Below are 13,751 nucleotides of genomic sequence, written 5' to 3' on the forward strand. Positions count from 1 at the left end.
TCATATACAGTATATTGCGATGCTTCTAGAGTTGGTATTGGGTGTGTATTGATGCATGAGGGTAGATTGATTGCTTATGTTTCTCGTCAGTTGAAACCCCATGAGAAGAACTACCCTATTCATGATTTAGAGTTGGCTGCCATTGTTCACGCGTTGAAGATTTGGAGGCATTATCTCTATGGTGTGTCTTGTGAGGTGTTTACTAATCATCGTAGCCTCCAGCACTTGTTCAAGCAGAAGGATCTCAATTTGAGGCAGCGGAGATGGTTGGAGCTGCTAAAGGATTATGATATCACTATCTTGTACCATCCGGGGAAGGCCAATGTAGTAGCTGATGCCTTGAGTAAGAAGGCGGTGAGTATGGGCAGTTTGGCATATAATCCTGTTGGGAAGAGACCTCTTGCAGTTGATGTTCAGGCCTTGGCCAATCAATTTATGAGGTTGGATATTTCGGAGCCCAGTTGGATCCTAGCTTGTATGGTTCCTCGCTCTTCCTTGTTTGATCACATTAGAGAGCACTAGTATGATGATCCTCATTTGCTTGTCCTCAAGGACAGAGTCCAGCACGACGATGCCAAATATGTGACTATTGGTGATGATGGGGGTATTGAGAATGCAGGGCCGGATATGTGTGCCCAATATGGATGGTCTTCGGGAGTTGATTCGGGAGGAGGCTCATAGCTCGCGGTATTCCATTCATCCGGGAGCCGCGAAGATATATCAGGATTTGAGACAGCACTACTGGTGGATGAGAATAAAGAAAGACATAATGGTATTTGTAGCTCGGTGTCTCAATTATCAGCAGGTGAAATATGAGCATTAGAGACCGGGTGGCTTGCTTCAACAGATAGATATTCCAGAGTGAAAGTGGGAGCGGATCACCATGAATTTCGTAGTTGGACTCCCACAGACTTTGAGGAAGTTCGATGCTATTAGGGTGATTGTGGATCGACTGACCAAGTCCGCGCACTTTATTCCTGTGTGTACTACCTATTCATCAGAGCGGTTAGCTGAGATTTATATTCGAGAGATTGTTCGCCTGCATGGTGTCCCAGTTTTCATCATTTCAGATAGAGGTACTCAGTTCACTTCGCAGTTTTGGAGAGCTGTGCAGCGAGAGTTGGGTACTCAAGTTGAGTTGAGTGCAGTTTTTCACCCTCAGATGGACGGGCAGTCCGAGTGCACTATTCAGATATTGGAGGACATGTTGCGCGTTTGTGTCATTTATTTTGGGGGTTCATGGGATCAGTTTCTACCGATCGCAGAGTTTGCATATAACAACAATTATCAGTCGAGTATTCAGATAGCTCTATATAAGGCTTTATATGGGAGACGGTGTAGATATCCAGTAGGATGGTTTGAGGCAGACGAGGCCAAGCTTTTGGGGACAGACTTAGTGCATGATGCTTTGGACAAGGTGAAAGTGATTCAGGAGCGGCTTCGTATAGCGCAGTCAAGACAAAAGAGTTATGCTGATAGGAAGGTTCGTAATGTGTCATACATGGTTGGGGAGAAGGTTCTACTGAAGGTTTCACCCATGAAGGGTGTTATGAGGTTTGGGAAGAAGGGTAAATTGAGTCCTCTGTTCATTGGGCCTTTTGAGGTGATTCGGAGGATTGGGGAGGTGGCTTATGAGCTTGCTTTACCACCTAGCTTGTCGAGTGTGCATATGATATTTCATGTTTCTAACCGACTTGTTCAGCAAATAAAAACTCACATGCCCCAGCCTTCTGTGCCATAACTCTACATCATCATCAATGACACTTAAGTATGTTATACCACTACCATTCAGTGAATCAAGGTCTGCAACATAGATATTCTTGAATCTCTTGGCTATCAATACCATTTCACCAGTTTTAAGATTGGTGAAAGTCCAAGATTTGGACAAGAACTTTACTTTATTTTTTCTTATCACAAATTTGAGACACACTCAATAAGCTATATTTCAAGCCATTCACATAGTACACATTTCAGTTACATGGGAGAGTGTTTTGTCAATTTTTCCAACACCAAGAATATAGCCTTCTTGTCATTTCCAAAGGACACACTCCCACCTTGGAAGGCCTAGAGTGAGAGGAAATCATTCATTCTTCTAATTTTATGCTTAGAGCAGCCACTATCCATGTACCATTTTTTTACTGCTACCTCTCACTTTAGCCTGCACACTAAATCAATGATTAGACTTAGGAACCCAAGCCAGCTTGGTTCCCTTATAATGATGGAACGGGCGGATCAAACTTCTTTTTGCTCATGTAGGCAACACATATTTTCTTTTCAAGGAATCAGGTTCCTCATCAGCAGGCCTCTTTTCAACAAAAACTATGTTTTTCTGCAAAGATTGAATTTTAGTTTTATAGGGGTTCTTGTAATGACCCGTTTGACCATAGTGAGTACACAACCAATTATCAGCCAAAATTACATACTTTCTATGTGGGATTGTAGGAGGTTTTAGTCTTTTGGAACCCGATTCCGTACTTGTTTCCACCATTACTCTTATGCATATACGTTATTACATCAAAGGACCAGGTACAATTGAATGACTTATCAAGATCATTTTTAACCCTTTTCAAATCCTCCTGAAGTTGTCTATTCTTTTCAAGCCCAGCAAAAAGACTTGTTTTAAATTTCTTAAGCTCACTCTCAAGCTCAAGTTGAGCCTCACTAGCCACTTCTTTACCCTTAGTATTGTCCATCCATTTTTTCATTTGGCTTTTCAACAAGTTATTTTCTCTAGTTACTTCTTCCACTTGTTCTTTCAAATCTACAATGAAAACTACCATATTATTCCTCTTGTTCTATGTCACCAATTTCTTCTATTAAATCATTTTTCTCTTTAATGAGGCTATGATAGGCATCAATCAACACATTTGCTAAGGACATCAATTTTTTCTTAGAGTAAGTTTTCAAATTTCTTTGAACATCAAGAAAACTTACCTCATATTCCTCCTTGTCCTCATCATCATCAGATTTGGTCATGAGTGCAAAGATTGATTCATATTCTGAAGATCCATTGTCAGCAACCATCATAGATGTATCTCCTTGGTCATTTTCACCTTCAGATTCACCGGAGGAATTTCCCCAGTCAGCCAGGGCTTGCTTCACCATGTTGTCAACAACATCTCTTCTTTTGAACTTTCTGTCAGGGACCTGGTTCCTCTTAGACGCCTTTTAGTGTTGGTTTTGTAATGATCCTACTTATGAAGAGGGCAATCTTTAATCAAGTGTCCAGGCTTTCCACACTTATGACAACAATCATTTCCTTTGAAATTCCTGTTGGAACTTCCTTTCTTTGGGATCCCACCATTTTTACGAACCATCTTTTGAAATCTTCGAGTGAGATATGTCATTTCAGATTTCATCACTACTTGAGTCAGTGTGGGAAGCTTTGAGAACCAGGTTCCTCTCCTCATTGGGCTCTCTTCTTTCAAGATACTTCTTTCTCTTCATCTCATATGTTTTGAGATTTCCAATAAACTCGTCAATAGTCAGCTTCTGCAGGTCTTTGGCTTCATTGATAGCATTAACCTTGCTCTCCCAGGAATCTGGTAGAACACTGAGTGTCTTCCGGACCAGCTTGTTGGTTGGAATGATTTCACCAAGTGAATGAAGCTCATTGATTATGGAGGTGAAACGGGTATGCATATCTTGAATGGACTCATGCTCTTCTATTTTAAAATTTTCATATTCAGTTGTAAGCATATCTATTTTGGACTACTTTACCTGAGTAGTTCCCTCGTGAACCATTTGAAGAGCTTCCCAGATTTCCTTGGCAGATTCACATGCTGAGATACGATTATACTCGTCTTGTCCAATACCACACACAAGAATCTTCTTTGCCTTGAAGTTCTTCTCAATAGCTTTTCGATCACCACCATTGTATTCTTTTCTTGTTTTTGGAATAGTCTTTGTTCCCTCTCCAACAACCTTCATAGGGACAAACGGACCATCAAAAATCACATCCCAAAGCTCGAAGTCCTCAGCCATTATGAAGTCATGCATTCTTGTTTTCCACCAACCATAGTATTGGCCGTTAAATCTTGGGGGTCTATATGTTGATTGTCCTTCCTCAAAGTTTAGTGGAGCAGCCATGATGAGGATCCTTTGTAGGTGTTAACTTTTTAGAAAGAACCTGCTCTGATACCAATTGATAGAATTTAAGGGTCTACCAAACTATATAGAGAACCGGATTCTCTATCAGTTCACATAGTAAGCAACAAACTATAAAACCAAACAGTATAGGGAACCAGGTTCTCTATTTGTTTCCACAGTAAATTGGCAATAAATAAAGAACACAGAGGAATTTTACGTGGAAAACTCCCAGCTCAACGAGTTTAAAAACCATGATCAACTCTTGTAGGATTTCAACTTCACTACTGAGCAATCTTTAGATTACAACCTATTGTAACCTAGGAATTAACCTCTTAGTCCCTCACTAACTTGTAACTACACTATTACAAGCCACTTTGTAATAACTTTATTACAAAGACTTAATCACTCACTAACTTGTAACAACACTATTACAAGCCACTTTGTAATACCTCTATTACAAAGACTTCCAACTCGACTAACTCTAGACAAGACACAAATACAATGGTTTATGATTTACAAAGGTTTCCTACACAATGTTTCTAACTAAGCTAAGTAGGAACTATAAGTGAAGAACAAAATAACAAAGACTTAACAAACCTAAGGAATTAAGATATCTTCAATCTTTGGATCTGGTTCTTGAGGTTGCAGTAGCTTTATTCTTGAGAGATGTGGTGGCTAGCACTTAAGAGAATATTTTATTTTGATTTGCAAGTGTTAGGGAGATGAAATCCCTTGCCTCATGTTAATAATATATGTGTGTGGTTTCATCAAGGGTGATGTAATAAAGTGCCTTTTAGTTTGGCATTAGCAAGCTACAACTGTGTTGTTGTACTGCAGCAAGACAGTACATTGTAGCAGCTTTTACAGCTGTAGAGTTGACTGTACAATGACCAGGGGATTTCATTGAGAATTGAACCAGACATCTGACTAGTTACTCTGAATGCAAGGGAACTAATTATACCAGCTTCCTTATCTTGTACTCTCATGAAGTTTGTCAAATCATCAAAACAAAAGACGCATAACTTATCAATTTCCCCTTTTTTAATAATGACAAACTTAGAATTGTTATTCCCCATAAGAACCAGATCTCCACATTGTTCCCCCTACGAATCAGCCATATTCCCCATGAGCACCAGACCAAAGGAACTGATCACAACCGGTTCTTCAAGATTGTTTGGCAAATCATCAAAAGACAAAATAACATAACTTATCAATTTCCCCCTTTTGATGATGACAAACCCAAAATTAATGTTCCTCTTGAGAACTAGATTCCTCACATGTTACCCTGCGGATCATACCTATAATCAACATGTTATCAGCAACGTTCCCCTTGCGAAATAGAGCTATCTTTCATGCACAACACAATATATCAAGTCGATTCTGTTCCTCCCCCATGTTGACACCTATATAACTTCCCCCTTTTGGCATCATTGAAAAGAATAACAGAAGAAGCACAACCAGAAAGAAGTTCAGTAATATTAACTCATGCCACTTGGGCAACACAACATAAATAATAACAAGAACAACAAGTGAATGCCATTGCACAAAATAGAGTGATTGCCTATAGTAGAGTAATTATATAAAAGCACAGTAGTTTCAACAATACATAATATGACAATTTAAACAATTAAAGTACAAATATCATCAAACATAGGGATCAAAAGAAGATAGGAATTCAAGGGAATTTGGAAGGAGTGAAATACATGGATCACTTGGCAGGAGGAAAAGTAAAGGGCTAAGGCCTTGATGAGCTTGTCCATTCATTCATTCACAATGCTTTGATCAATGATCATTTGCTCTCTTAGGTCCTCCACCTATTTCCTCAATCTTTCATTCTCATCATTCAACTTAGCATTCTATTCTGCCAAGGGTCCACGGGGACCTAGTTCTCTACCTATCTGAGTAGGCTGAACCATCAATCAGATCCAAGAATCTCCCCAACTTCTCCTCATCAAGAACTAGCTCAATCCTATGCACACATAGCAATAGAGTATCACATACAACATAAAAGTTTTTTACTTCTTCTTCATAAACGTTGGAACTTGGAGGAACAGGGAGATGAAATCCCTTATCTCATGTTAATAATATATGTGTGTAATGTCATATAGTTGTGTCGTTGTACTGTTTCCAGACGGTATATTGGAACAACTTTTACAGCTGTAGAGTTAACTGTACAACGACCAGGGGAATTGATCCATATTTGTTCCCTCTATTGTTTCCTCATCTGATTTCATTGAGAATTGAACCAGACATCTGACTAGTTACTTTGAATGCAAGAGAATTAATTGTACCAGATTCCTTATCTTGTTCTTTCATGAAGTTTGTCAAATCATCAAAACAAAAGACGCATAGCTTATCACATAAGGTTGGCCAAAAAGACTAAGTTTGACTTCGGTCAACGTTTTGAGTAAATAACCCCGGAATCGGGATTTGATGGTGCTAATAGGTTCGTATAATAATTTCGGACTTGGGTGTATGTTCGGATCGGGTTTTGGATGACCCGGGAGCGTTTCGGCGCCCAATAGTGAAAGTTGGCTCTTTGAAGGTTTTAAAGTTCTTTAAATTTGGTTTGGAGTAGGTATTGGTGTAACGAGGCCCAATTTGGATTCTGAGATTAGGAATAGTTTTGTAATGGCGTTTATGACTTGCACGCAAAATTTGACGTTATTCCGGGTTGATTTGATAGGAATTGAATACGCGAAAGTATTTTTAGAAGTTTTTGAGTTTCGTGAGTTAATCCATGTGTTTTGGCATCCAGTTCGTAATTTTAGTTGTTATTTTGGTGTTTCGATCACGTGAGCGAGTTCGTATGATATTTTTAGACTTGTGATGACGTTCGGTATGGAGCCTTGAGGGATCAAGTGAGTTTTGTACGCATTCGGATGGATGAGAAGACTTCAGTTTTTCTTGGTTTTTTTGCTGGTTTCTCAGGTATCACAAATGCGGGAATTGGTTCGCATTTGCGAGAAGGGCTTCACAATTGCGAAGAAGCCCACCAAGGCAAGACTCGTATTTGCGAGATTTCCAGTCACTTTTGCGACCAACCTCCCTTCGCATTTGCGAACAATTTTGTCGTATTTGCAAACTTGACAGTGGGGCTCAGCTTCACATTTGCAAAAATTTTGTCGCATTTGCGAACCAGGTGTCGCAAATGCGGCATCTGCGACCTGTGCAACAACTTTTAATGCGGGACTTAGGTTTATTTCCCTCATTTCCCACTTGGTCTTGGACGATTTTGAGAGCATTTTTTAGAGGGGTTCCATCAACATCAAGAGCTAAGTGATCCCTATCGATTCCTTACCTAATACACGAATCATAAGTAGATTTAACATGGAAAATGGTTAGATTTATGGGATTTTTGAGTAAAACCTAGGGCTTTGATAAAAATGGATTTTGGCCACGAAAATGATTATGGAATGGGGTGAAAAACATATATTTGAGTTCATGAGGTTATGTGTAGCAACTTTCTCCAAACATTTTCGGAATCCGGGCACGTGGGCCTGGGGGTAAATTTTAGGAATTCTTCAATTAGGGTTGGATAATCACTTTAATAGTTGGGATATGAAATTTTGAACATGTATTGACTATTTTATATAACATTTGATTAGTTTCGAGTCGTTTGGCATCAAATTGAGGATTTAAAGCACAATTTTGGACTGGAAAGTAAGCTCGAGACAAGGTAAGTCTCTTTTCTAACCTTGTAAAAGGGAATTAATCCTATAGGTGAATTGATTTAATATGTGCTCCTATTTGTGGGGGCTAAGTGCGCACAAGGTGATGAGAATCCGTACGTAGCTACTAATTATACTTATGTCCGGGTAGTTTAAGACCCAAATCATGTGATACTTGCGATATTTGCACCTTACTTGCTAATTTAAATGCTTAAGTCATATCGGAACTTGATAAAGGAATTTTAAAAGGTAGAATGTCATTTACTTGAGTTTTGGACGGGTTACTTGACCGTTAATGAGAATTTATGCTTCCTTGAATATTAGTGTCGCGGCCCAAAACTAACCCTGTTGTGATGGTACCTATCGTGGTACTAGGCAAGCTGACACATTACCAAAACAAATGAGATTTCCTTTTCAAGACAATTTCCAAAGCTATTTAATATAAAACCTTCATAAGGAGTGTAAATCAAAACAAAAGTGCGAAAAGAAAGCCCGACATCGGGGTGTCACTAGTCATGAGCATCTACCAAGGACTGTCCGATAATACTAAGACATATCAACAACAACAACAACAACGACCTAGTATAATCCCACAAGTGGGGTCTGGGGAGGGTAATATGTACGCAGACCTTACCCCTACCCCGAAGGGTAGAGAGGCTGTTTCCAGGAGACCCTCGGCTCAAAAAAGCAACAGGAGACGATATATTAGTACCATAAAAATGCATAATAAAATAACAGCTTTATAAGAGATATGAAATACAAAATACGAAATACGAAATAGATGGATGGTATAGTAAAAACTAGCAGGTAAAGCCCTGCATCAATAGACGACCAATGGCATTCTTAGTCTAACTCCTAACTGGCTAGTCTCACTCTATTGTGCTGTAGAAATATTCACAACTTTCCCCTAACCTACAACCTTAATGCTCGACCTCCATAATTCCCTGTCAAGGGCCATGTCCTCAGTAATCCTAAGTCGCGCCATGTCCTGTCTGATCACCTCTCCCCAATACTTCTTAGGTCGCCCTCTACCTCTCCGCGTGCCCACTACAGCCAGTCGCTCACACCTCCTCACCGGTGCATCAGTGCTCCTCCTCTGAATGTGCCCGAACCATCTGAGTCTTACTTCCCGCATCTTGTCCTCCATGGGGGCCACGCCCACCTTCTCTCGAATATCTTCATTCCTAATCTTATCCATCCTTGTATGCCCGCACATCCACCTCAACATCCTCATCTCTGCTACTTTCATCTTCTGGATGTGTGAGTTCTTTACCGGCCAACATTCAGTTCCATATAACATGGCAGGCCTAACCACTGCTCTATAAAACTTACCTTTTAGTAACGGTGGCACTTTCTTGTCACACAAGACTCCCGACGCTAACCTCCACTTCATCCACCCCACCCCTATACGGTGTGTGACATCCTCGTCAATCTCCCCGATCCCCTGAATAACCGATCCAAGGTACTTGAAACTACCCCTCTTGGGAATGACTTGAGAGTCAAGCCTCACTTCAACTCCCGCTTCCGTCGGCTCAACTCCAAATTTGCACTCGAGGTATTCCGTCTTCGTCCTGCTCAACTTGAAACCTTTAGACTCAAGAGCATGTCTCCAAATCTCTAGCCTCTCGTTGACGCCGCCTCGTGTCTCGTCAATTAGAATAATGTCATCAGCAAATAGCATGCACCATGGCACCTCCCCTTGAATATGATGAGTCAGTGCATCCATCACCAGGGCAAATAGGAATGGGCTGAGCGCAGACCCTTGGTGCAACCCCGTAATAACTGGAAAGTGTTCAGAGTCGCCTCCTACTGTCCTAACCCGAGTCTTAGCTCCAGCATATATGTCTTTAATCACCCTAATATAGTCAACCGGGACCCTTTTATCCTCTAAGCATCTCCATAAGACCTCCCTAGGAACCCTATCGTACGCTTTCTCCAGATCAATAAACACCATGTGGAGATCCTTCTTCCTATCCCTGTACTGTTCCACCATCCTCCTAATAAGGTGGATAGCTTCTGTGGTAGATCGCCCCGGCATGAACCCGAACTGGTTGTCTGAAATAGACACCGTCCTTCGCACTCTCATTTCTACCACTCTCTCCCAAACTTTCATGGTATGACTTAGTAATTTGATGCCCCTATAGTTGTTACAGCTCTGGACATCACCTTTGTTCTTATACAACGGGACCATTGTACTCCACCTCCACTCTTCAGGCATCCTATTAGACTTGAATATAACACTAAACAATCCAGTAAGCCATTCCAAGCCTGCTCTACCCACACACCTCCACAGTTCAACCGAAATTTTGTCTGGCCCGGTAGCTCTGCCCCTTCTCATCTTACGCATTGCCTCCATGACTTCATCGATCTCAATGTCCCTACAATTACTTAATTCATGGTGACTATCGGCATTCCTCAATTCCCCAAGTATAATATCCTGATCCCCTTCTTCACTTAGAAGTTTATGAAAGTAGGTCTGCCACCTCCTCTTAATCTGGTCATCTCCCATCAAAACTTTGTCGTCATCATCTTTTATGCACCTCACTTGGTCCAGATCCCGAGTTGTCCTCTCTCTCGCCTTAGCGAGTCGGAATAACTTCTTCTCCCCACCTTTGTTCCTTAGTTCCTCATACAGACGAGCAAAAGCTGTCGTCTTAGCCTTCGTCACTGCCATCTTCGCCTCCTTCCTAGCTATTTTATACCTTTCACTATACTCTCTTTTCTCCTCCTCGTCAGTGCTCCCTACTAACCGCAGGTAAGCCGCCTTCTTTGCTTCCACTTTACCTTGGACAATTGCATTCCACCACCAATCTCTTTTGTGGCCAGCATTGTGGCCCGTAGATATCCCTAACACCTCTCTCGCCGCCTTTCTTATACAGTCCGCCGTCGTCGACCACATTGTGTTTGCGTCCCCACTACTTCTCCAAGCTCCCATTGCCGATAACCTTCCTTCCAACTCCTTAGCTTTATCCTCAGTTAAGGCGCCCTACCTAATCCTGGGGCGTCCTTGTACTGACCTCTTCTTCCTCCTTATCCTAATACAAATGTCCATCACCAAAAGCCTATGCTGCGTTGAGAGGGTCTCACCTGGGATAACCTTGCAGTCCTCGCACAACCTTCTGTCGCATCTCCTGAGGAGGAGATAGTCAATCTGAGTCTTCGCCACCGAACTTTGGTAAGTAACCAAATGTTCATCCCGCTTCGTAAAACTCGAGTTCGCAATGACTAGATCGAAAGCCTTGGCAAAGTCCAACAGCGAAATGCCCCCTCCGTTCCGCTCCCCGAAACCAAAGCCGCCATGCACCTCAGTGTACCCACCTGCAGATGACCCAATATGACCATTGAAATCTCCTCCTATGAATAACCTCTCAGAAGGCGGTATACTACGAACAATCTCATCCAACCCCTCCCAAAAGCGCCTCTTAATATCCTCATCCAAGCCTGCTTGCGGTGCGTACGCGCTAACGACATTTAAAGTACCCTCACCCACCACCAACGTAATAGTTATTAGTCTATCATTCACCTGCCTGACCTCTACCACGGACTCTCTAAGATGGCTATCTACCAGGATACCCACTCCATTCTTACCCCTCAGGACACCAGAGTACCACAACTTATACCCATCCACGTTTTTCGCCCTCGATCCGACCCACCTAGTCTCCCGGACACACACTATATTAATCTTCCTCTTCTGAAGGATTTTTGCCAACTCTATGGATTTACTCGTTAGTGAACCTATATTCCATGACACGATTCTCAACCTATAGGCTCTCTTGCCCCCTCTACCTCCCCTGCTACCCGTCCCACCCCTTGACCCTAGACTCACACTCTGCCCCACCTGAGGACATGCCCTTATTCTATCATCCCAGACTGCAGCCACTACACCTACAACAATCTAGAGAAGACTCGCTAGTGCACAACGGACAACAAATCAAACTAGAAGGAAACAAGTGGTAACTAGTATCCTAGTTGAAAGGTTTAACTATTGCGAAGTAAAGTAACAGTAATTTAGCTAACACCAAAAGGGAAACAGTAAAACAGGAGGTACCAACTCCCGATAACAAAACCTGTGGCTGATTTGTTGTGCTCGATGTAGTTGTACGCTCCCACCACTTCCTACCGCCCTTTGCTGACACTCGCCCAGGTTGCTCTCCTTCGCCAGTGCTCGTGCGCCCAACTTGTCTCCAATACTTCGAGAATTCCTGAAAACACAGAAAATACCACGACCCAAAAACCAGAAGGAGCTATCACCGCTACCACTGGTATAGCCCCAACAATATAAAATGTACAAAGAAAGGAGAAGAAGAAAACGAGAATATAAGGGGGTGGAGGCAGATTTGGGATGCAAAAGGGGTGGGGCAAGAAGACCCGATATAGTCAGTTAAAAAATAGCATGTACTCCTTTAGATATGTCTACTTGAAACACCTAGAAAGAAATGACTAAAAATTTCAAGAACCGTTTCACAGTCCCTTGGTCTTAAAGCCCAGAACAAGAAAACTATAAAACTCATTTTTTGTAACATACCAGCAAAAAAGTTGAATTAATCCGGGTTTTTGTAACATACCAGCAAAAAGTTGAATTAATACTAAGACATATACAGTCTGGAAAACAACTAATAACATTCTATAGGAAGATAGGAGGGAGATGAGCAGCGCTGCGATCGCCATGCAACTACCTTGCTCACTCCAACAGATCCGCGACAGATGAAATCAACACTCACTAGCACGTCCAGCAACTCCTGGATCTGCACACAAGGTGCAGGGAGTAATGTGAGTACGCTAACTCAGTAAGTAATTGTAGACATGTAATTTTTGACCATCCCCAAGATTTTACATATTTTTAGCGTAAATATTTAGTTTAAGCCTAATATCGATATTTTAACTAGTTTTGACCATTTTATTTTTTTTATCATAAAAAAAATTACAAAAATATTTTCTCTTATTTAGGTAATTGATGTTTTATCTTGTTACTTTCAGTTTATTTAACTTCCATAATTTTTTTAAAAAAAAACAAAAAAATAGTTTTATTTGTTACCTCAATGTGTAACTTTAGTATTTTTGCATTATAATTATTTACTTAACTAGCATGAATTAGCAATAGTTGTATTTTAATTTGTTCTTTAGAAAAAAAGAAAAAAAACAATTTAATTTTAAGATGAACATGGTCTTGATTTTAAAATCAAAAGAAGGTCCAAGAGAAGGTCATTCTTAGACAAAATTTGACCCAAAAATTTAACTAAGCCTAATTTCTTTCTTCTCCTATTTGGGAAATTTTCGTTCCTATACCATATAGGAAACTATATTACCAAATATGTTCATAGTTTCCATATTACCCTTTATGCTAATAGTATTCCTATAAAATATAGACAATGCATTAAATAAGGAATCATTGTAGCTGTAGGATTTCTTATTTAGGCGCGCTAAAATTGGGGAGTTAAATATTCTTCAAGATCTTCCACAACGCAGATCACGTACAATCATAATTATCGTCGGCTTCGTTTCAAATTTTCCATACTCTGTTTTTGCGATACATTCTGTTTCCAGAATTCTCTCTATATCTCTCTCTCTATCTCTCAATCCCAAATTTCAGTAATATAAAGCAAAGTAAAATTGAGCAGCAATTCCACCATTGACAGCCATTAAAAAGCTTTGAAGCTTTGAATTCAAATTTGGGTTTTCAAAAATCATTATTTGTTTGGATTGGGTGTTGTTGAAAATAATTAGGAATATAGTTTGGAGTTTATATGTCAATTTTGAGGGGTTTTGGTGAAGATTAGACTTGGTTTTGACTGAATTTCAGATTGAAACTCAAAGAAGAAAAAGAGGAAGAAGAAGAAGAAGAAGAAAACATGACATACATTATATTGCAGAAATTGTAGAAAAATTGTAGACTGTTGTTTATTTATTTTTCTTTTATTCATTTACCTATTGTATGAAAGTTGAACAACATTGTATAAAAATTGTATTTAAGTGGATGATTTAGTACTGTTT

At 40.5% G+C, this 13,751-nt stretch overlaps 1 protein-coding gene across 1 annotated transcript; it reads right to left on the reverse strand.

Annotated features, from left to right (window-relative positions):
- Nucleotides 1–3,711: 3,711 nt before the first annotated feature.
- Nucleotides 3,712–4,089, reverse strand: LOC138876146 (uncharacterized). The gene has a single exon (XM_070155046.1). It carries the CDS (start codon nt 4,087–4,089, stop codon nt 3,712–3,714), a length of 378 nt encoding a protein of 125 aa, XP_070011147.1.
- Nucleotides 4,090–13,751: the final 9,662 nt, after the last annotated feature.

Source organism: Nicotiana sylvestris, chromosome 8 (assembly GCF_000393655.2).
Source record: "Nicotiana sylvestris chromosome 8, ASM39365v2, whole genome shotgun sequence".
NCBI classification, from domain to species: domain Eukaryota; kingdom Viridiplantae; phylum Streptophyta; class Magnoliopsida; order Solanales; family Solanaceae; genus Nicotiana; species Nicotiana sylvestris.